General features: G+C 41.0%; 1 protein-coding gene across 12 annotated transcripts in view; it reads left to right on the plus strand.

Moving 5' to 3' along the window:
* KDM4C (lysine demethylase 4C) overlaps positions 1 to 22,262 on the plus strand; it is a 473,115-nt gene extending 450,853 nt beyond the window's left edge. For 11 of the 12 annotated variants that reach the window (XM_040460839.1, XM_040460852.1, XM_040460848.1 and 8 more), the window contains 3 exons: positions 12,802 to 12,921; positions 16,803 to 16,895; positions 21,254 to 22,262. In XM_040460839.1, the coding sequence (XP_040316773.1) occupies positions 12,802 to 12,921; positions 16,803 to 16,895; positions 21,254 to 21,430 (390 nt within the window). In that variant the 3' untranslated portion in view covers positions 21,431 to 22,262. The remainder of the gene's footprint in view (positions 1 to 12,801; positions 12,922 to 16,802; positions 16,896 to 21,253) is intronic. The other variant, XM_040460844.1, reaches the window with a different exon arrangement.
* Positions 22,263 to 24,329: the final 2,067 nt, after the last annotated feature.

Genomic DNA, 24,329 nt, shown 5'->3' on the forward strand with positions numbered 1-24,329 from the left:
GATCTCATAAGAAAGTGGTTTTAAGAGTGCTCTTGCTCCAGGACTCCCCTCAGGATGAAATTTTTTGGACAGTACCCCACTCCAAATGTTGCTCTCAGATGTGAGAACACTGTGCCTAAACCCAGTTTGACCATGTAAACATGACATCTCCTTGATCTTTAGACCTAGGCATTGAACACTTACCAGTGCACTTGGGAGGAACACTAAGTGAATTATTTATGTAGCTATTAAAAATAATATTTTAAAGGATGTTTAATAAATGGAAAAATCAGTATGTACAGTATGATCCCAATCATATATAAAAATATAAATGTGTGAAGGGAAAATCCTCAAAGGAAATGCGCTGAAATGTTATCTCTAGAGAATGTAATCATAGGTGATTATGATTTCAACTTTATCACCTTCTTATAGTTTCCATATGAGCATGTTTTATTTTTATAATAAAAAAGTTATTTTTTCTTTTTAAATCTTAACCATTCACAGACCTCCTTATTTCATGATTTATTTTCTCTGGGTTTTCTCTATCTGGACTCTTTCAGATTCTTGGGTCAAAATTTCATTTTAGTTCTTCCATCTCTTGAGGCGTCTTGAAGCTCTCTGGAATATAATAACCACATAGTGTGCTAATAATCTTTCTGGTAAAATACTTTGCACTGTAATTCTATGACGCAGGAGTTCCTACACTTAACGTTTTAATTTTTATTCTTTATTTTAATGTCTGTGTTTTCCACTAAAGAGTTGCATGAAGTAGAAAGCCACATCTGTTTTTCTCACTAGTAACCCCAGTGTTCTGAGAACACGAGAAATGCTTGAAATGTGGGTGTTGAATGAATGACTACCCCACTCATCCACTTATTGGCCGTGTGACTGGGGCACATGATTGTGCTTCTCTACCTAGGTAAGAGATGACACCTGCTTATCGACCCTGCTGGGTTGTTTTGGATTTCAACCAGGATACCCTTGTCTGATAACATTTTTAGTAGCTTCTTGGCTTCTCAGTGCATCTTCACAGTTTTAAACCTCAAGGATCATCTGCTCCCAAGGTTTTCTGTCCCCTTGCTATCATCCTCCAGATGTTCCCTGTTGATATGAATTAAATCCAGTCACAGTTCACTTCAGACTCACCAGCTGCCAGTCACTGTGCTGTGCTTTTCTTTCTCTTCTCCTCTCCTTCTAAATATATTTTAGCCCCAATTCACTCACCAATCCTTTAAGGTTGTGTTATTATATGCATTTGACTGATGAGGACACCAATGTGTGAGGAGATAAAGTAGCTTGTGTCCAGTCACAGCTCTTCTTTGACCCCAGGCGGTGTGACCCCAGACCTTGGAAGCTGCACCCTGTGCCGCTTCAGTGCAGCTGCTCTGGGAAGTGGAATGTACACTGTGGAGTAGATCGAGAATTCACAGAGGCTGGCATGGGCCTGGCACTACTCTTCTGATCACAGAGCTCCTGTTGTGGCGCATGAGCACAGGAGAGCCTTCTCTTCTCATAATGCTTACCCTTATCTTTCCTTTCCTCATCTTTTTCCAGCTTTTGGAACTGACAGTTATTTTTAGAAATCATGACAGAGAAATTCACCTCAAGGCTGTCTTTCTTTCTTTTACAACATACATTTTTATTGACATAGTAAAATATTTGTTCCCCTCATGCATTTTAGCCTCTGCCAACAACTATATAAAGGGGGAAAGATCTGTCCTATAGATGGCAATGTTTTTTCCTTATTTGAGTATGAGGAGTTACAGTCCTGGGGTGCTGATGCATTGGTGTCTGCAGGAAAAACAGGAGGAAGATGCAGCCAGTCCAGGGGCAGTCCTTATAAATGCTGTTGGCTGTCTGTCTGAGGTGGGAGGAACTTGATGTGTAGCAGACAGCCATGCAAACCTGGGCAAGGAAGTTGACACCAGTTACATTAACCCTAAAATGGAGATAATAATAAATACTAGGATTATTGTTAGAATTATTGAAATATAATATAAAGCAGTCAGTGTGGTGCCCAGCACATAATAAACACTCAAGTAGTAGTGTGACTATTTCTGGTTATTATTGGTGGTAGCAGCCAGTTGTTTTCAGTCAGCTCATTGGTCAGAGGTCCCTAAGCATGAGATTCCCAGTAACACTTGGAAATGACACATCCTCCAAACCTTTATAAAAGGAGAGGTTATTGAAAAGGAGATCTAAGAAGAAGTACCAGAGAGCTTTAAATATACAAATTCCCTTTTCAAGTGGTTTGCATTTCTGGGGCTTTTAGAAGATTTTCTGTTTGGGTTCCTGGTGTTATGGGGCATTGGCCTTGCAATCATTGGTGACATCATTTTAGAACACTCTCGAGAAGTAGAGAGAGGGGTCAGGGCAACACCTTTGTCCTCCTGACTTGGCCACACCACTCAACATAGTCAGTGGGATAGCCTAGCCAACTATAGGAGCCCCAATAAAATCAAACTGCTAATGCCAGAGCCTCCAACAGTGGATCCCCACAAAGCTCTGCTAGAGCTGCCAGCTCACTTCTCCCTCTAACATCTGTCTTTAAGGACTGCATTGCTGCTCTCACCATAGTTTCCAAAGCATTCACATATACCTAGCCAGGTGAGTGCAGGAGAGTCCTGAATAGGGGTTTTAATTAAGTCAGTTCATGTGGAGGGTGGTTTAACTCTGAGGGGAAGATAGGAAGGAATTTTGGTTAATCTCTAGCTGAAAGTCCTTGACACAGTTGGTGTCATGAGAGGGTGAGTCATGGACACAGCGTTCCCACCTCATTGCCACTCACTACAATCACATATGGTACCTTGTATTGCAGATACTCATCTAAACATTTAAGTCCCCAACTGGACTTAAATTCCTTGGGGAAATGACTTCAAAAGGACTCTTTCTGTCTCTCTTTTCCCAGTGCTCAGTTCAAGATTAGGCACAGAGGAGACGCTTATAATATGCTAGAGGGAGGGAGAAAAGGCTGGGAAGGCAGGTAGTCTCTCTCAAAGATGTGTAGCTGGTGAGTGAATGAGCCTTTCAGTGCCATTAATCCTCTCCAGTCCCAAGAGTCCCAAGAATGCAGAGGACCCGTTGTTGGCACTTCATAGCCACCTCCCTTAGCTGTCTCCATATCCCTCTCTCACATGCCCTTGCTATTAGGTGAGCTCCCCAGTGTCACCCCTGGTTCTAGTTAATGACTTTTCTTATACTGTCTTCACTTAAAAGAACTGGAAGATAATTTCTGAAGAGACTGCCCAACTTTGTATTTTCTGTGCCTTTTAAAGCTTTTGCTTGCCAGAATCTCACCTATTTCTTTTTTTTTTTTTTTAATTTTTTTTTCAACGTTTATTTATTTTTTGGGACAGAGAGAGACAGAGCATGAACGGGGGAGGGGCAGAGAGAGAGGGAGACACAGAATCGGAAACAGGCTCCAGGCTCCGAGCCATCAGCCCAGAGCCCGACGCGGGGCTCGAACTCACGGACCGCGAGATCGTGACCTGGCTGAAGTCGGACGCTCAACCGACTGCGCCACCCAGGCGCCCCGAATCTCACCTATTTCTAATAACATAAAGATGTGATTTCTTTTAGAAATATATTGTCTGGGGGTACCTGGGTGGATTCGTTGGTTAAGCATCCGACCTTGGCTCAGGTCATGATCTCATGGTTTGTGAGTTTGAGCCCTGCCTCAGTCTCTTTGCTGACAGTGCAGAGCCCACTTCGGATCCTCTGTCCCCAAGTCTCTCCTCCCCTCCCCCACTGCCTCCCTGTCTCTCCTCTCTCTCTCTCTCTCTCTCTCTCTCTCTCTCTCTCTCTCCTTCTTTCAAAAATAAACATTAAAAAAAAAAGAAAAATATTTTCTGAGGTTTAATGCTGTGGTAACAGTCAGAAAAATAAAACAACCTCCATCTCTGTCACATCAGTATTTTTACCAGGCATGGTATCTACTCTTGGCTTATAGCTAAAGGGAAAGTGTATGCTAAACTTGGCCCTCAGGAATTCAGCAAATAAGTGTCAGTGTTGTGTTCCCTGCAGAGAAGATGCTATGTTTTATAAGATGGGTGTGGTTAAGTGTCAGGGCATTGGCAAAGTGTGACTGCTGGGAAAGAATCTAGCTGGTTGAGGGAATAACGAGGCATTGCCCCAGCTTAACAGAGACAAACAGAATATCTTGGGGGTAGAGAAAGGGTGTTTGTGTGTGTGTTTCCCTTACAAAAGAAAAAAAAAGCTATTAAAAAGGAAAGCTGGACATCAAACTTGCAGTTTTCCCTAAATATTGAGTGTCAGTGTGGAAGCAGGTTGGCCTGAAACCATTATCCTACAGGCTGCAATGACAGTGTTACATAACTAGGACAGAGCACAGATAAGTTCCTCAGTGTGAGGACATTCCAAGTTTTCTTTCAAGTATGTTAGACGTCTCTCACTGTAGAAAAGTTACATTCAGAGGAAGCAGCTTGGAATTAGTTTTTTCTTTATACGTAGAAGTGTATTCTGGAGATAATCTTGAGCAGTGATTATCAATCTGACCAACCATCATATTGTTTGGGAGAACATTTAGCTTGGACCCTACCTTGGATTGACTGAATCAGAATTTTCTGTGGTGGTTATGGTTAAGATTTACTGAATAAGAGAAATGAGTCTGATGTTGAATTTTTCAAAGCTTAATGAAAGCAACTTTATTAATAGTTTATATTATTTTTTACCAACATATTCCTATTGCAAGACTTTAAGAATATAGTCAGTAATTTGGACAAAGATTCATGAAGACAAATATACAGTGGGAAATATTACAGTGGGAAAGTGGTTAAATTAATTGAGGAATAGCCATAATGTTGCATGTATTCAGCCAGTAAAATGGAGTTTTTAAAGGATAATTCATAACTAAGAAGATGCTTATAATGTAGTTATAGGGGATAAATAGCAAGGCACAAAATTATATATGTACACAAATGGACAAATATTATATGATTTCCCCTATAATGAGGTGCTTAGAAATAATCAAGTTCATAGAGACAGAAAGTAGAATGGAGGTTACCTGGGGCTGGGAGGAGAGGGGAGTGGGGAGTTAGTGTTTAGTGGATGTAGAGTTTCAGTTTGGGATGATGAAACATTTCTGGAGAGGATGGTGGTGATGGTTGTACTACACTGTGAATGTACCTAAGTCCACTGAAATGTGTACTTAAAAATGATTAAAATTGTAATTTTATGTTATGTCTATTTTACCACAGTAAAAAGAAAGACCTCTTCCCTCCAAATGGTGTGGAATGATTGAAAAAACATGGCATGGACTGCAACACTGACCTCTTCACAAAAGGCGGCTTTGTCTGCCTCTTTAGAGAGCTCAGTTGTGCTCCATGTGAAAGAAAATAAAGTTTGTAGTTATGAAAAATAATTATGTATATATAGGAGGGCCTACTTTGTAAAAATCAGAGAAGCATAGAGATTAATCCAAATGGTAACAGCATTTAATTTTTTTTAAATCTTAATTCCAGTATAGTTAGCATACAGTTATATCCATTTCAGGTATACAATATAGAGATTAAATCCTATACATTTTTCATTTCATCATGATAAGGGTATTCTTAGTCCCCTTATTTCACCCACTCCCCACCCACCTCCCCTCTGGTAACCCATCAGTTTGTTCTCTGTAGTTAGGAGTCTGTTTTCTGGTTTGTCTTTTTATCCTTTGTTCATTTGTTTTGTTTCTTAAATTCCACATATGAATGAAATCATATGGTATTTGTCTTTCTCTGGCTTATTTTGCTTAGCATTATACTCTCTAGATCCATCCAAGTCATCGCAAATGGCAAGATTCGTTCTTTTGTATTCGTTCTTTTGTACAATATTCCATTGTATGTATATTCCATATCTTTATCCATTCATTAGTTGATGGACACTTGGGCTGGGTCCATAATTTGGCTTTTGTAAATAATGCTGCTATAAACATCAGGGTGCATGTAACCCTTTCAAATTAATGTTTACACTTTCTTTGGGTAGATACTCAGTAGTGCAATTACTAGGTCATATGGTAGTTCTATTTTTAACTTTTTGAGGAAGCGCTATACTGTTTTCCAGAGTGTTGCACTAGTTTACATTCCCACCACAGTGCATGAAGATTCCTTTTTCTCCATTTCCTTGCCAACACTTGTTTCTTGTGTTTTTGATTTTAGCCATCCTAACAGGTGGTAACAGCATTTACTTCTGGGTGATGGAAATCTGGGTTGTTTTTGTTTTTTATATCTTTTTTAAAAAAATCTGTAATTTCCCCTAATGAAATTATAGTAGATACTCAGAACAAAGAATTATTAAGAAAAATAGTATTAAAGTATTTTCTATATTTGTTATCTCTACATGAAGGGTGATATGAAATATGACTTCTATTTAACAAATAGTCCAGAATTTAATCCATCCAAATATGATGCATTCCCTTCAAAAGAGTCCACTTGAGAGCCTACCATTGATTAGGATACTTGACTTACCTTTATGGCCTGGGTTGCATTCTTGTGGATATCCCTAAAGAGAGTACCTCTTCAGATTGTGGTGTTTATGAAAAGTCCGGGGACAGTCACAAATGATCTAGGGCCAAGCCTTGTGATTAGGTAAGTGGTGCTGTGAATATGTTCCTTTCTTTTTTGAAAGATGGCTTTCCTCATAAATTATTTGAATGAGGATTGGGTGGTCTAGGAAGCTCCCCAGTTTTATATTCCACCATTAAATGAAAGGTGTCTTTTCTAGTTTGTGAGAGGAAGGATCTGCCATCACCCAAACCAGCAGTTACTTACCATTCAGGGTTGTCAGTTGTAAGCAACAAAACGTGATTGTAACTAATTTAAGCAATAAACGAATATAGTGGGAAGTTATTAGGAAGCCCACAGCATCTCCAGGAATGCAAAAGGACAAGGTCAGAGAATAGGTGAAAACAAGGGAGGCTGCTCAGTTGGAGCATGGGCAGGACCAGGCCATGGACCTGGACACAGCTGCTTCCACGTGTGTGGTCAGCCTGGCCCCCTGCTGTGCCTTTGGTGCGTGGGTGCTGCTGTTATGGCTGCCACTGCTGCCTTCTGAGATTGTTCTCCCTCTGCTGCTTCCCTGCATCTCTGATCACAGGTTCTACTTCCTGAGCAGGTGCAGCCAATTGGCCAGGCCCCTGTCCATGTCTGCTGCCAGGGAGGCTGGGTAAGGGAGTATCTGGCATTTTCCCGTGTCTATAATGGCAGGCTAGCTCTTTCTCCCACTGAGACCCTGCAAGGGAGATAGGGGTTCAGATGCCGGGCAGCCAACCAAATGATAGATAGCTAGTACAATTAGTACATGGCTATCAGTCAGTCTGTTAATCCCTGCCAGAGTCCATTAATGAGCAGGTGATTATCCCTCAAAATGCCAGCAGCTGCGGGTATCAGTTTGCTCCTGGTGACTTAAACGTTGTCCCCAAGGGGGACTGCCAGAGGCTCCAGACTATATGGCAATTAACTACTGGGAGTTCAAGTACCCTGTCTTCATGTACTACAGCTGAACTGATAGACGGGTTGCCTGCTCTGTGGTTTCTACGTGTTAGGAGCAGAGGTGGGGTTGGGTCTGGGGGGAGGATGGCAAAGCAGGCATCATTCAAGGACAGCCACTTGCAGAGGTCCCTTTCATAGGCCCCAGTAAAAGTTCCAAGAACACAGTGATTTCAGAATTCAGGTAATCAGACTGGCGGCTCGTCTCGTCTCTGTAGTTGGTGGAGCAAGCGTAGGAGTCAGCCCCGACTATGGCAGGAGTGTGATATGACACCATGCTCTTGCCTGGGTTGGTGACCCATCCCAGTCCTTTCATCAGAGCCCTTTAATCATAGCCAGAAGCCCGCTCTTGACTGTGACTATGATTTCTGTCTTTAATTCTCACATCATCTATTTAGTGTTCTAGCTACAGGCTTACTGGCAGCTCCAGACACCAGTGTCTCTGTGGACGGGGCCCTGGCAGGCTTTAGGGGGGTTTACATGTCCCTGGAGGCAGTACAGCAAATGGTGAACAGCTATTTATGTCAGGTGAAGCCAGACTGCTTCTGAGGGTCCAGACAGCAACTGAAGAAAATGCATTAGTCAAAGTTTTAATGCATATAATTTCCCAGCAAAGGTGTTTACTTGCTCCAGCAACACACTAAGAACTGCATTAGGAAAAGACCTCTTTAGCATTTTACATCCTTTACATCCTTTAATAGATCTCAAATTCTAGAATGCTTTAACAAAATCCCCTAGGTCACACAGAGCTATGGGGGTGGGAGGCTGGAATCTTAATTTTTTTTTTAATGTTTATTTATTTTTGAGAAAGAGAGCATAAGCAGGGGAGGGGCAGAGAGAGAGGGAGACACTGAATCTGAAACAGGCTCCAGGCTCCAAGCTGTCAGCACAAGAGTCCGACGCAGGGCTTGAACCCATGGACCACAATATCATCACCTGAACCAAAATCAGATGCTCAACTGACTGATCCATCCAGGCACCCCTGGAATCTTCATTTTTAATGTGTGCCTTGATGGTTGGGACCATACTGTAAGGAGCCATACTCCCTGTGCACAGCACAGGGAAGTGTGAGCTAGCTGAAGGCCTTTAAAAGAGGGGGCAGACCATTCACTGGGGCTCTCCACAAACTAAATCCCCTCAGTTTTAGACAGGTGATTTTATTTTTCAGACTTGTGATTTTTGACAGAAACCTTTTAAACCTTTTTTTTTCTTTAAACCTGAAATCCTATTCAGAAACCCAATCTATGAATTGAATAGAAGTTCTTTTCTGGTTGAAGTGATCATGGATTTCCCTTGCAGAGACCCTGAGGTGCTCATGCCCCAGAGCTGACAGGCCTCCAGGTGTGGTCAAGAGGCCCTCTGTCCCTGGGCATTGGTGGCTCCTCTAGTGTCTCACACGGATGGTCAGTAAACAGACACTGGATTAGTGACTCTGGAGACACCTGCTTTGGAGAGACCAGGGGAACCTCAGTGTCAAACCTTCCAGCTTCTTTTCATCAACCTATGTGCTTCTGCTTCCATTCCTGTTTGGATGCTTTGTACTCCATGTAGTCATAGAAGGTTTCTAGCAAACTCAAAATTTTGAGACAGCTGGTGAGTTGAAACCATTTCTCTATGGAGGAAACTAGATGTTACGGAAATAAACCTTTTTATGTTTTACTATGAGCTGCCTTAAATCCTTTTTGGAAAGTAGCTGGGGTGTAAACAGTGAATAATACTTACTAAATGAAGTTATATGCAAATCAAAATAAAACCACTTCCAGCTAACTGACCTGGCAGAGGATGAGAAGGACGCCTCCTGGTGGTGGAGGAGGGAAGGAGTTCACACCCAATTTTATGTTGTATATTGTAGTTGGATGGTTATTTTTCTTTCTTCCTCTCCTATGAATAAAGAAAAAAAGAGTTCTGAAAGCAAGAAGATTGAGAAAGATAACTGCAATGTCTTTACTAGATTCTGTCATGGTTTTGGGGGCTGACACAGAGTAAACTTAGTGGAGGCTGAGCTGTACATTGGCTCTTTGAGGTCAGGCACTGGCAATACCAAATTGGGACTTGTGAGTAAAGGGCAAATGGACAGGTAAGACAGATAACACACTGTATCTCAGACATTTTTTTCTCAAACACCTTTTTAAAAAATAATTATTTCTCACATGGTAATGTTGCATACATTTAATTTATCAAGGTATATTTTTATGATAAATTGCTCAAGTATCTTCATGTTTTGCTTAGACCACATTTCTGTGGCCATTGCCATACCTCAGTGATATGGTACTTAAAATTTCAGGTCAGGATTTGTTGTGAAGATTTATTTTAAAGGTTAGAAAATCTCTGATGAAGGTCAGATCTCTAAAACTAAAGACCTAAGTCTCCTGCTTGGCAGTTGTTTTTGGTAGGTGAGTAAATGGGGAGTGCATGTTCTGTATTCCACAAGGCCTTGAATTCCCTCCATTTGGATTAAATAAGGGCCCAATAAATAGAATTTATCCTGCCTGAGGAAAAGCAAAAGAGACAACGGAGTCAGGATTTAGAGACTGAAAAGATCTTCTTCATTACTAATAAAGCAGATGTTGTAGTGTGTGGTTTTATATCTGTGGGCAAACAAAGTTCCTAATACTGCATCTGAGGATCAGACAGGCCTCCTAGTGACAGGGTTTCAGGACACCACCAGCTCCTCTCTATGGAAGGAACAGAGCAGGACTTGTGCTCTCTGCCCACAGGGTGGTTCCAAAGAGAAAGAGAACGTGAGGGGGTAAAGCCACAATTACCAAGCTTTACTGGTTCACAGCCCCTGGGTATCTCAGCACAAATTTTATATATATATATATATATATATATATATATATATATATATATATTCTCTCTCTCTCTCTCTCTCTCTCTCTCTCTCTCTCTCTATATATATATATATATATATATATATATAATTTATTATCAGGTTAGCCAACATACAGTGTATACAGTGTGCACTCTTGGTTTTGGGGATAGATTCCCATGATTCATCTCTTAGATACAACACCCAGTGCTCATCCCAACAAGAGCCCTCCTCAATGCCCATCACCCATTTCCCCTTCCCCTGCTCCCCCCATCAACCTTTAGTTTATTCTTTGTATTTAAGAGTCTCTTATGACTTGCCTCCCTCTCTGTTTGAAACTATTTCCTCCCTTCCCTTCCCCCATTGTCTTCTGTTAAGTTTCTCAAGTTCCACATAGGAGTGAAAACATATATTTTTTTCTGACTTATTTCACTTAGCATAATACCCCCCAATACCATCCACACTGTTGCAGATGTCAAGATTTCATTGCCAAGTAGTATTTCAGCACAATTTTTTTTACAGTGTCCACAGTTCCATGTATTGAGTTAGGTCTAAACAACTTAAGAGTAGTAGTGGTAAGCTGGGTGTCTGACAAGTGTCACTGGGTTTCCCCTGAAAATATCCCACAGAGCCCCTGTGAGTTTGCTGTGGTGCCCCAGGGCTCTATGGTGCATAGTTTGGAAAATGTCATATCCTTGAGAACTCAACAACAAAGTTCAGTCACTGCTTATTCTCTTGGAAGAGTGGATGAATGAGAGAGTGGAAAAGAAACCAGGAACATTTACCCCAATGGAGCTTCCTCCACATGGAAGAAAACTTGAAGAGAGGGAAGAAACATACTCTTGTGCCCCCTCCCCCATTCCCCACTCTGCTAGGTTTCAGCTCAGTTACCCCTGAGCTGATATCACTTCCCAGGCTAGCAGACTGGATAGTGTCTATTTAGAAGCTGCACCTTCCAGTGTTCTTAGTACCAGGTTCATCTTTGGAAGGGAAATGGAAAGTAAGAGGATAACCCCAGGGACATAGCTAGAAAACATTTCTATAGCCTGCCCTTTCAATTCTGCATGCCCTAAGGCCAAATATTATGAAGGCCAAGGAGAAACTTATCTTTGTTTAACTAAGTTAGATGCAGACTGTCAATTCTATAGAGCTTCTGAGCACACAAGTTTCTCTTTGCCTGTAGCTTTAAATGGAAGTGAATCTGCAGTGAGGAAAATGAACAGCTGAGCCTCTCATGTGTATTCTGAATCCAACAATAAAATGTCCACTTCTTTATAATGCAAAATTTCTATTAGTAATGGAAAGGAATAGAGGGTGGATTTCTAGTCCTAAACAACTAAGTATTTCCTGTGTGCGCCTCTCATTTAAACCATAGAACCATGCCCAGTCTGCATTTATAGCTTGATTGATCAAGTGTGCATTTCAATCAGTCATATTGGCCTCATCAGTAAAATACTGATATTAGCAAAACACGAATTGCTAAATGTGCAAAAACTTTACCAAAGAGGTCAAGTATTTAATTCATTTGTATTGAAATTTCACTCTGTCATACCCAATACATACAAATTTAAGAGTTTGCAAACTATGTTTGTGAAAACATTTTATTTGACCTGTTACCTCCCTTCCCTGCCAAAAAGCAAGCACCTTCCAGGGTGGACTACTGGGTTTTTCTCTGAACCCCTGCCTTAGGAGGAAGCACTGTTGAGTCCAAGACATGAGTGAGAAGAAGATGGGTTTTGGATGGCCACCATGGATGCCTGTAGAAGGAAGAGGGCTGGTCACTTAATGGACAGCCAATAGAAGCATGACTTTCTGGGGAGGTCCAAGGGTCTTCCGAAGAGGCCTGCTAAACAGCACACAACCCTCCCAGCCTCACCTGCCATGCTGCAGATGCTTCTTGCTTTCCTTTCCCTTGTTGCTTTGTCACAGCCTGACAGCTCGGACCTCACTGTGCTCCTCCCTGGCCCCACTTTCACCTAGCTATCCCACTTCTTATCCTCCTATTAAGCTTCACTCCTCCAGAGATACTGATAACCTAAAGGAGCCTCCTTGGAGGCTCAGTTTCCTTGCCAGTAAAATGGGGATAATTAATAATCTCTGCTTACTTTGTGGACTGATTATGAGGATCGAATGAGTTGTGTGTTAGAGCATTTAGTTGACTGCAAAAATGCTATATAAATGTCAGGTGTTGTAAATCATGAGCTGGTCTATTCTTCAGCTAAAGGACTTTCCATGCATAGTTTAGTTACCCTCTGAACAGTTCTTTGTCAAGTAGCAAATGTAAATGCTGCTGTTTTTTTCCTGCTTGGCTTATGGTGGCTCCTTTGCAACTTTATGATGTAGGCTGAATCTTTAAGTACTCCTTTGGCTCATATCTCTTCCCCTGAACACCCATGCAAGATCATAATCCATAAAACAGAGGCAATAACTCCTTTTAATTGCCAGGAGTTCATCATTTGCTAAGTTCTAAATGCAGTCACTTAGACACTTGCCTTGAAAAGCCTGTCTGTGTTTCTTCCACAGAGCCGAGACTGTGTGAAACTGGGCCCTCCTGCTGAGGGAGAAGTTGTCCAAGTCAAGTGGCCTGATGGCAAACTCTATGGAGCAAAATATCTGGGATCAAATGTTGCCCACATGTACCAGGTGAGTGCTGTCCTGTGTGAGATGTTCACTGAGAGGAAGCCAGAGGGCACATGTATATCCAGTATGCTGCTGATGAATAGGCCACATGAATTTGGAGCACCTCTTCTTTTTTAAAGGAGGCAAAGGTTCAATGTCTGATGGCACAGATATTGGAGTTTTATTACCAAATTCAACACTGGGAAACTCTATTAGCATTTGATGAGTGGTTTAATTGTAAAGAATATAGGTAGGCCCCAAAGATAAGCGACTGGACGGTAGGCTGCTTTCTTGTGTTTACATCATATGGGGAGAGACTAATTGGCTGATTTATCTCACTGTATGCCAAGACAGTGATGGCTGTTCATCAGCTAGCAGCCCCTGAGTTGGTGGCTTTTGCTTGAGAGACTTACCTCCATTGGGTGTCTCAGCAAACCTAAATCAACTGTGTGTTGACACAGTTGTGGCTGTTTGTCCACTTAAACTTAATGGAGTGCTTATTTAATGAAAAGTAGAGGTATTGGTTGGATATTCTGTTAACTAGGGAACTCTGCATATTATTAAAGAGTGCATATGCAATTAAACTGAAAATATTTTATCTCTGTCAGAAATGAGAATGAATTAAACTCTAACAAAACAACATGGATGGCAGATGTGCGTTTGTATTCCTTCAGACTTTTTTTTAAAGTTTATTTACTTATTTTGAGAGAGACAAAGAGAGAGAGAATGAGCACAGGAGGGGCAGAGAGAGAGAGGGAAGCAGAGGATCCAAAGTAGGCTGTGCACTGACAGCAGAGAGCCCAGTGCTGGGCTCAAACTCACGAACCGTGAGATCTTGACCTGAGCCAAAGTCAGATGCTTAACTGAGCCACCCAGGTGGCTCTCCTTCAGACTTTAAAAAGAACACATTTATTAGAATCCATACATTGTAGTACTTTCAGTAACATGATGGCAGAAATCAACATTCTCAAGCTAAGCAGTAGAGCAAAAACAGGAAGATTGAAGTTAAAAGAAGAAAAGAGTAAGAAGGTTCAGGCCTATTAAGTTAAAAACAGCTGGAGAATGATAAGACTGCCAGTTTCAGCTTAGAATTGTTCAAAGACTGATAAGGGGCAGGGGTTTAAGTGGCAGAGTACATTATAAGACACTGAATCAGGAACTAGAGCACAATGTAATTAAAGGGGTTCAAAGAAGTTTAGGAAACGAACATTTTTTTAAGGCCTAGAAAAACCCAAGGTGAGCAGGTAGGAGAGCACATTTATGTGTATGTTGTAGGTGTGTGTACTGGTGCACATGTGTGTGCATGTGTGTGTCAAGGCTGTTTTCCCCTTTGTATTGGTCCATAGTGTTAAGTTGCAGATTCAGGTCATTTGTGATAGGGTAGGTGCTGGAGTTTCTTTGCATCAGAACATCCAGAATTAGGCAAAAAAACATAAGACAGACTGATAATAGTGGAGACTCCTAGAAAAGAAGCATTACTACATGATTCAAAAGAAAATAATGACATTTAATTAAACAATAAATGTAAAAGTGAAGCATCTTACATGTAGCAAAACTCTTAGCTACATGAAAAGTATCACAGTGAGGACCCGATGAAATTCAGGCTAATTAGTAATCAGTATGTTAACTTCAGTGGAATTTATGATGGCCTATCAACATAGAACTATAAGCATATTTATAGACTCCATGAAAAAGTTAAGACTAATATTAAAATTATCTCTCAAGTACAAGGAATTTAAAATTCCTCATTAAACCAAGTGCCCTTTTGAGATCATTTTGTGTTTTGTGTCTAACTGTTCAGCCTCATCATTGAATAAGCAAAGATGTTCACAAAAAAGATACAACTAAAATACCTATTGCACAGAGCTAAATATGCTAAGTGTGTGCACTTTTTTTGACCCTCACAGTAGCCCTGCAAGATAAATGTTTTTGACTCCTATTTTACAAATGAGGGTAAAAAGGTTGCATGAATTTAATAATTTGTTGAAGATCACACAGCTGGTAAAGGGAAGGACCAGAGTTTACTCTAAGCTGTGTCCCAACTAGGGTGAACAACCATCCTAGCTTGTGAGGGACTGTCCCTAATTTTAGCACTAGAAGTCGTGCATCCCGGGAGACCCCTGGGTCCTGGGATGATTGGTCATCACACCATACTCCTTTTCAGTTTTATAATTGCCTTTTTCGCTTTTCAGAATTTTCAAATGATCTAAAACAGAAGAAAGGTAGGCACAAGTACTTCTAGCTGTGCTATCAAAATGTATAAATGAGATGACGCCTTGGCCTAATTAAATATTAAAGAAACCACTCTGCTAAAATAAGGCCAGGAAGAAAAGCCTTCCCATCTCAGCCTTCTGGGAAGTAACAGGGAGAGCTCTCCTGTGACCGAGACCTAATTCCAACCGATTGTTTCAGCTTAGTCAAATGTGTGTAGTACATGGATAAAAAGAAAATTATATATATTATCCTAATTTTAGTATTTTTTGAAGTCCAGCAGATTTTTTTTTATTATTAACCTAGTACAGCTGCAAAGTTTCACTTACCTTTTAACCAGAAATACAAGCCTATTTTTATTGCTTACACCTAAAGAATTCAGACAGACAACTTAGGAACTTCAAAAATGTCATAAGTGGCTCAGGGTTAGAACATATTAGATATTGTGCCCTGAGGGCACCTGGGTGGCTCCGTCGGTTAAGTGTCTGACTTTGGCTCAGGTCATGATCTCACGATTCATGAGTTCGAGCTCTGCATTGGGCTCTTTGCTGTCAACACTCAGAGCCTGCTTCAGATCCTCTGTCCCCTTCTGTCTCTGCCCCTGCCCCACTTGCGCTCTCTGAAAGTAAATAAATATTAAAGAAAAGAGAGAGAGAAATGGAGTAAAACAAGGGTGCCTGGGTGGCTCAATCAGTTAAGTGTCTGCCTTGGCTCAGGTCATGATCTCGGGGCTTGTTGAGTTCAAGCCCTGCATCAGGAATTCTGTCTCTTCTCTCTCTCCTCTCTCGGCACCTACCCTGCTTGTGCTCACTCTCTCAAAATAAATAAATAAACTTAAAAAATATATATATTGTGCTCTGATTGCATCCCTTTTGTTGTTTGCTCCTGATAGAGCTCATGTGTGGTTTAAGACTAAATCAAGACCAATTACTTTGAATAGGGAATTTGATGAATTTCCCCCAGATGCCCTTGGTTTCTTTTAACCAGTGTCACTTACTTTTCTCTGACAAAATCTTCTAAAATGTTGAAAATACTGGTTATGCAGTTATTTGATGCCATTTGATTTACTTGAATAAAAAGTTTTAAATTTCATTTTAGATGAAAGTTTTCACCCATTATTGTGGTTTTACATGTTATGAGGTTGAGAACCTGGGATTTTTCTGGCCAAATGGTTGAATTTTATAGAAGTGAGTTTTGAACGTTCTCTAATAACTTGAGAAATTACTTTATCCTGGAGGATTATTATACAAGAGTAAATATATCATCATTTGTCCCTCTTAGTGTGTCAGAGCCTCTTAAAGAAACAAATGGTACTGACAGGCCCAGCTCTTAATGCCAAATTGGCCATAATTTCATATTCGAAGAAATCATTGAGGAGCCGCTGTGTTTCTTTGTTTTTGCTTTGGGGGTAGGGGGAAGGGATAAAGTTTTCATATCACATATTCCAAGACACTCATTTTCAAGAATTTTGGCCTGTTTGAAAGCATATGTTGTTAGTTTAATAAAGGGAAAGAGCTTTTCTTTGTTCTTTAGCTGTTGGCTGGTCCTCTTGTTTGTTCTGCTTGATCCTTTTTCCCTTTTTTTAGTTACTTAGAACCTTGAAAAAAATGGTGAATGCTTCTTTGTGTATGTATGTGTATATGTGATATTGTGTGTATGTTTTGTTGTATGCATGATATCTTATTTCTCATTAGGTTGAATTTGAAGATGGATCCCAGATAGCAATGAAGAGAGAGGACATCTACACTTTAGACGAAGAGTTACCCAAGAGAGTGAAAGCTCGTTTCGTAAGTGCTGGCAAATACCCCTTGGGGATCCACCATGTGAATCTCTCATCCTCTCCCTCTGTTTCCCAAGCCCAGCAGGAAGCATACTTAGGCATTTGGATTGATTTCCAGAAAGCCAATGCAACTTTTCCCTTACTTATGCAAGCCTAAAATTTGGCCCCAAATGGGAAACCAGTGTAGGTTTCTTGTTTTTCTTTATAATGAAGTCAAATGATGTTAACATTTATTGGCATACCAAAATAGTTGTTGAATATGTACTTATAATCATGTCATCAGAAGCAACATTAAAGGAAGTTTTCAATAGTTGTTTAAAAGGGACACAGTATAAGTGAGCATCTGGTTTCCTATAGCCGTATCATATACATTAACTTCTCTCCAAAAACTCATTAATATGTCAGTTCATAATTAAACCAAGCTCTCACTTTTATAACTAAAGGAATTTTAAAAAGCTCCAAAAGTAGTTGTGGGAATACTAAAGCAGTTTCTAAAAAGAAAAAAAAGAAAGAAAGAAAATGTTTTTAGTTTCAAGCTTTACACATTCCATTAAAAGACAAATAAACATGGACAAATAATCAAAACTGAAGTTGTTAAAAAATATAATTCACAATAACTTAGATTTCATTATTGTATCATAAAATATTTAGTGGACCCTGAAATGAAGTCAATTTTATTCATTTAGAATTGCATCTACTATATCTGAAAAATGATAAATCCTGAACAGGGAAATTTGAAAGAATGGGATTTTTTTGACTAAAATGAATTTTGTTTCCAGAATAAATGACACCCTTAGTTTTCAGCACATGCTTATGATATACTTTTCTGCAGTGATAGTTACCTTAATCTGGAAAATCCTTGGATTCCTTAAGTCTTCAGTTGTATATTTAGTTCCTTTTCCTGTCAGGTGGGATTCTGGGAACAGGGTAACTGCACCACGTGTCAACTGTCTTTCTGAGCTGCATCCTTGAGAGGAAGGTCCTTCACAGTGAAATCATCAAGAGAAGAGTGACAGTACAGCAGTGGTACCTGCCCAATGAGAAATGTGGCACATAGGGAACCCAAACACCTAAAAATAGATTAACTGCCAGATAAACTGCAGGGAAAGAGAAAATCAAATATTCCTGTTGTAAAGACATTGGCTAAATCCTAACAAAGATCTAAAAAAGTCTGGATAGCTTGTCCAGCCCTACATCTTTAAATCTCTGAAGAACAAATTTTCCTCTTCAGGATACTAAAGATGGCTACCTTTCATGTTGTGCTCCTGTCTTCCATCGATTCTCCCTCATCTCCCTGCCCTTCCTTGCCCCCACTCCTTTATTTATTCATTTATTTATTTACTCACTCACTCACTCACTCACTCACTCACCTAGAGATTAAAAGATGGGGAATGGAGTAGGCAGTCCTCTGTAAGTCACTCAGGTCTTTGGTTTTCTAATGTGTGTATGATTAAGCACCAGCTAGGTCTTGTGGATTTAAAATACTGTTTCTTAATCACACTAAAAGAATGCTTTTTTTGCTTTTTGTTCAGATCATAATCTCTTTGTTCCATAATAGATTTGGCTCCAATACCAGGTTGCCTTCCTACATAGCTTTATTCGAACCCAGCTCCTGAATTTCCTAAGATCCATTTCTCTGAACAGTCATACCAACATCCAACTTTTTTTTTATTCTCAGAGAATTTTTTAATTAAAAATAAAAGTCAGTGAAAAATATATAAATCATGTATATTATCTGAATGTAAACTGTTATATCAAACAGTTGAGCCTAGTAGAAAATATCTTTAGGAGCAAAGGCTCACAGTCATTAAATCCAGTTTGCTACCTCTGTTTTTATTGAATCAAAGACTCCTCTGCTCCTGTTATAGCAAACCAGCTTTTCCTTCAGGTTAGTATATCACCCTCAGGCCCTTAGTTGGTCTATGACTGCTATTTTTTTTTTCCAGTTGGTGAAACAAATCTAATTGGAAAAGTCATTGATGGAAGATATTTTATGATTAGAGAAATCTCTTTTGTTTTTCTAAAGGAGGGGGTGGGCTAGCAGCCTCACTGCTAAACAGGAGGCCTCATATTTTAATGACTTCTGCTCACCCAGACACACGCTGACTTGGGAAGAAATTTTTCAAAAGAGTCAGCAGTCCACCTCAGTGATTTTGCGGGGGTTCTTTCCCACTAACTTCAGAAACGGCCCCATTACCTTTTATTGTCTCACAGAATAACCATGGCAACAGTGCATAATTAAGTAGAGCTGCTGGTAAATCGGTTTTATTATTGTATTTGAAAGGCTGACTTTTGCTGTTCTCGCACAATGGCAACACTTTCATAGATGTTTTATTTTCTCTTTTGATAACTTTAGCACTTACAAAAGGGAAAGATTACTCGGAGGAAGTGCTTTGCCAAGAATGAATGAAACAAAACTGTTTTCTCCTAATGGCAGAGGGTGCCCAACCAACTCATAATCTTTTAGTTATTTTTCTTCCCAAGTGAAACAAGGGAGTGTCTGGGGGACCCGTGCAGGTAGCCTGTTACCCTGAATAACCATCTCATGAACTGTCAGGGAACATGCCTGCTGTGCACGTAGCTCCATTTTTTTAGTTTTCGAGCTTCTTTGTAACTGTTCCATTGTTTATCTCTTCTTCATGATTGACCATGTGTTTCAAGCCCTCAAAACTGGACTCTGCCTCTGTCACCAACCAGGGGAGGTGGCCTCAGTGATAGTGAGATCCACTGTGCATTGGTATTGTCAGGAGTGATCTACCTCAGTGAAAACCAGTTGGAAATGCATTTTAGAAGGCAAAGCAGTAGGGAATTAGGAAGCAAAAATAGTCTCCTAATGTGGCCTTTACCTGAGCATAACAGAAAAAGCCCACATTCCTTCACCTAGCTAACAATTAAGCAGTGACTGAGTGCTGGGCATGTTGCTTGGTGTGGAGAACACATAAAATTCTGAACTCAGTGTCTGATATCCTCACCCTCAAGGGGTTCAAGGAATCCCCAGTGGGGAGAAACTTACCTGCCCCTCATCTCTGCCACTGACCTCATTCTGTGGCATTGACTTGTAAAGTCTGACTGGAACCAGAAGAAGAGCCCTTGAGTCTGCCTATGGCAGAGAAAATAGAAAGCTTCCATGCAAAGGAAAAAGTACGTCTAATGACAGAAAAGCATGAGCCAGTGAGACATGGTCAGGAACTGCAAATAATTCTATTTGACCAGAACGTGGCATAGGATTATGCCAGGTTTTGTAGGTCCAGCCTAGGGATCTCAGGTGCCATCTTAAAGGCAGCAAGGCTGTTGAAAGATGATAAGCAGGGATGTCATGGGATCAGACAGTTTGTAAAGCACTTTCTTCCAGTGGTTCTATAGAACAAAGTCGGGGGGGTGCAGCATTTGCAGTGGTTTAGCAGAGGAAATGTGAAGGCCTGCACCAGGGAGTCAGCCAGAATAAAGAAAGGAGGGAGGGCTACAAGAAATATGTAGAAGGGATCCTGGACTTGGTGGGGGCGGGGGACATTACCAATGACTACAGTGCAGCTAGATGGATAGGATAGGTAGGCCATGTGTGCAGTATGGGAAGGACAGTAATGGGGAGGGAAGACTGAGTTCAATGTAGGGCAGCTTGATGTGAGGTGCCTCTGGGGTCAACACTCTGAGACGCCTCCTGGGCAGTTGGACGTGCAGGCCTGTGCACAGGAGGGGGTCTGAACTGGAGTGAGAGGGGTGAGCATCCTTGGAGAAGAAGCAGGAATTAAAGCCATGAGTATGGGTGTGAGGGGTCAGCGAGCATATGTGGAGAGGAGAAGTGCAAAATGCCAGGAGCCTCAGAGTTGAACAGATAGTTAAGAAAGAAGAACCCCTGAGACATCAATAGTCAGAGCCAGAGGAAGGAGAGAGGCAGGAGGAAGGCCTTATCAATGTCAGATAAGTGAGCTGCCAGCAATACTTAAGTAACAGAAATAGTCAAATAAATTTAGGATGGAAAAGTGTCATAGAAAGTGGACTGGAGCAAGGACAGTTTCAGGGAAGGTGTACGGGCAGAGGCCCAGAGGTAAATCGGAATTGGGGCGAATTAGAGATGACTGTTGACAAATTTGTCAAAAACTTGGTTGGGCATGAGCCAGAGGGGAGGTGGAGAGTGAGGGAGATTTAAATGAGAAGACTTCAGTGCTGCTTCTGCTGGGGCAAGGTCTCTGGGGGTGAGGCTACATGGAGTCAGGAGCCTGGCTGAAGCAGGTGGGGAGGCTCCAATATCCTGGGCCTGTGGCCTGGCCTCTGCACCCCATCCTGAGTTGGTTGGATCAGATCTTTGTCCATTCTTGTCATGGTCAAATGCTGTGCCTTCTGCACTGTGATGCTGGCTCTTTCTAGTCCACAGCCTCTGATATGCGATTTGAAGACACATTTTACGGAGCAGACATAATCCAAGGGGAGAAAAAAAGACAGAGAGTGCTGAGCTCCAGGTTTAAGAACGAATATGTGGATGACCCTGTGTACCGCACATTTTTGAAGAGCTCTTTCCAGAAGAAGTGTCAGAAGAGACAGTAATCTGCATATACTGCTGTAGGCAACCAAGCAAGTTGGGCCGGAAGAAGAAAGATGAAGGGACAGCCTTGGGGCCAGTGATGTGTTTCACTGGGGTAGGTGGCGGGGGTGTTTCTGACAGTGGAAAATTAGGCTTGCCAGAGTTTGTCACCCAAACCACAGAGTACAAGTGTTACTAATTGGACACAACAATCTGAAGTCATCCCCTAGTCCTGCTTTCACTTGTGAGCAATTGTCTTCGATGATCCCAAAGAACTTTTCTAAGTAAAAGGAAATAATAATGAATCACCCACCAAAAAAAGCCACTGCCTGAGGAGGCGGGTCCCACATGCGACCTAATTAGGCCTTTAGTCAGGAAACACATGGAGACTTTTCTCCACAAGCCCAGCGGGTGGGAACCTCCATACCCAGGTAGGAGGGTGATCATTTATATATTTTCCACAGTCAGGGAAGGACTCTCACTTATTTAAATGGCAGTTTTTATAAAACATTTTTAAAATACAAATGGCCTGTATGGTAATGAGATTTACCCGTGTGCTATCTGTAATTTCCCTTGTACAGAACTTTTACAATTTTTTATATCCCTATTACTTTTGATTGTGTCTGATGAGAACTGAGTTGTTGGCCTTTGTGAAATTTTTGGCTCTTGAGAAAGAATTCTTATGAACTGTATGGGAATTTTATATATTTAAAGAGGGAGATCTGGGGCGGTTATTTTTAAACACTTTTTTTTCATAATATTCTGAGTAGATATTTATAAAATATATTTCTTTCATTATGTGTTTGTAAAATTAGAGTTTAAATAAATATGCTTTGATGCATAGTTTTCAACTAATATGATTTTTCCTTTTTAAAACAGCTTGAAAATGTACTAGTGTTTAAAAATAAAGATTTCCATTTTCTCCAATTCTGTCTTCTGACTTGCTTATTTGTTTAGGTTTATTTTTTTTTAATATTTTTATTTTTGAGAGAGAGAGAGAGGAGAGAGAGCAAGAACATGTGAACACGAGCTATGGAGGGGCAGGGAGAGAGGGAGACACAGAATCCGAAGCAGGCTCCAGGCTCTGTGCTTTCAGCACAGGGCCTGACACAGGGCTCTAATGTATGAGCTGTGAGATCATGATCTGAGCCAAAGTCGGATGCTTAGCTGACTGAGCTACCCAAGTGTCCCTGTTTAGGTTTAAATCAACAGAAAAACAGGTTTTCCTTAGGAGCTGGCTATGAAGACATATCAAAGTTTGTCAGGCCCTTCTTTGATCACAGACTTTTTACATAACTGGACACATTGCCACAGATGTTTCAGGCAATGTCACTGGGCATAAAGGCTCTTCAGCCTGCCCATGGTGCCCATTAAAGTGTTTCCCTCAGCTCCTTCTAGGCCTTGAAGAACTCTGATCACCTAGAATCTGGAGTTCCTTTCATCCCAGGTTTCTTGGTCCCCAGTTCCCTTTAGAAAAGGCTGTGTGGACCCTCCAGTCCCTTGCCTCTCTTCGTAGATGAGCTGTAGAGGACAGGCAGGGAAGGGATTGCCAAGGGTCACACAGTCCTTAGTGACTGCTTCAGTTAACTGTGGCTGCAGTCATGCTGCATAACAAACAACTGCAGCATCCCAGCGGCCTGCAGTGGGAAGCGCTTGTTTTTCTTATGGGCCTGCAGTCTAAGTGGGTTTGGCTGGGCAGCTGTGCTGACCTCAGCTTGGGTGAGCTCACATGTCTGCTCCACATGTCTCCCATCATCCCACTGGACCCAGTGGACTAGCTCAAGTGTGTTCTTCTCATGTCAATGGCAGAGCCTGGAGAGCAGGTGAGCCCAGCTGAGTAAGCATATTTCAGTCCTCTCTGTGGTGCTGGTTAACACACTATGGGCCAAAACCCAGAGCCAAGGATTGGAGGGCATTTCAAGATTTCATGGCAAAAAGTGTGGATGTATGGTGTTACTGGGTAGAGAGTAAAGAAGTAAAACAGTAATAACAGAACCACAGTTAAATCTCAGTTCTCCAGACCGCCTGCTGGCTGAGTGCTCATTTATCAGAGTGCTTCATGCCTGAACTCTGAGCTAGGGAAAGACCACCAGTCTTACTTTTACAGGGACTGAGCACTCCACATTCCCTACCAGTATCATCATATATTTTATCAAGTAATCAAGCTTGTGTTTTCTGTCTCCAGGTTTTGAATGAAACTGACCTGACTTCTCCACAATATGCCAGGAAAGTAGGCCTGTGTAAAGCATTAAAAGGAATTAATCTAAATAGGATCATTCGTTCTGTACAAGTTTGCCTGTCAGCAAGATTTCTGATTGGCTGCCGCAGGGAGAAAATGTGCAGAGTTCTATGTGATCTCAAATACAGCTGTTTTTTATAGGCTCACTTAACTAATGTTCCTATAACCAAGTACAGCTGTATATGGCCTTAGCAAAATGATGCCGGCCACAGATGCACTCTGGCTCTTGAAAGAGACACCTTCGTTTCACGGCATTCTGCGTAAAGCCATTATTAGCTCTATGACCAGACAGATCATTAAAGCTTTTTCACTTACTGTATGACACTTCAATTGTAATTTTAATTTCTTTGTGTTACACTAACTGCATTTTTAGTGTGTATGTGTAGCATGAAATCAGTTGAAGGCTAGCTTCTGGTATTAAAAAAAATTGCTAGCTGTGACAATTCTAATGTAAATCTAATTGCAAGCCCTTTCTCTGGAGGTTAGAGGATTAATATAAACTGCCTGGCATATTTCACAACATTTTAGTTCCTTTATTTGTGTTTGAAATAAGAACAATGTGATTCTTGTCAGTTTACTTTTATTAAGGTGCTTTTGTTTAGTTCATCTAGAGAGAAATTGAGAAGAAGCCTCCATTAAAATACAACATGGCTTCTTGGAATACATTATAAATTGTTACTGGC

This window comes from Herpailurus yagouaroundi, unplaced genomic scaffold (genome assembly GCF_014898765.1).
Source record: "Herpailurus yagouaroundi ecotype Mexico unplaced genomic scaffold, PumYag 252, whole genome shotgun sequence".
NCBI classification, from domain to species: Eukaryota; Metazoa; Chordata; class Mammalia; order Carnivora; family Felidae; genus Herpailurus; species Herpailurus yagouaroundi.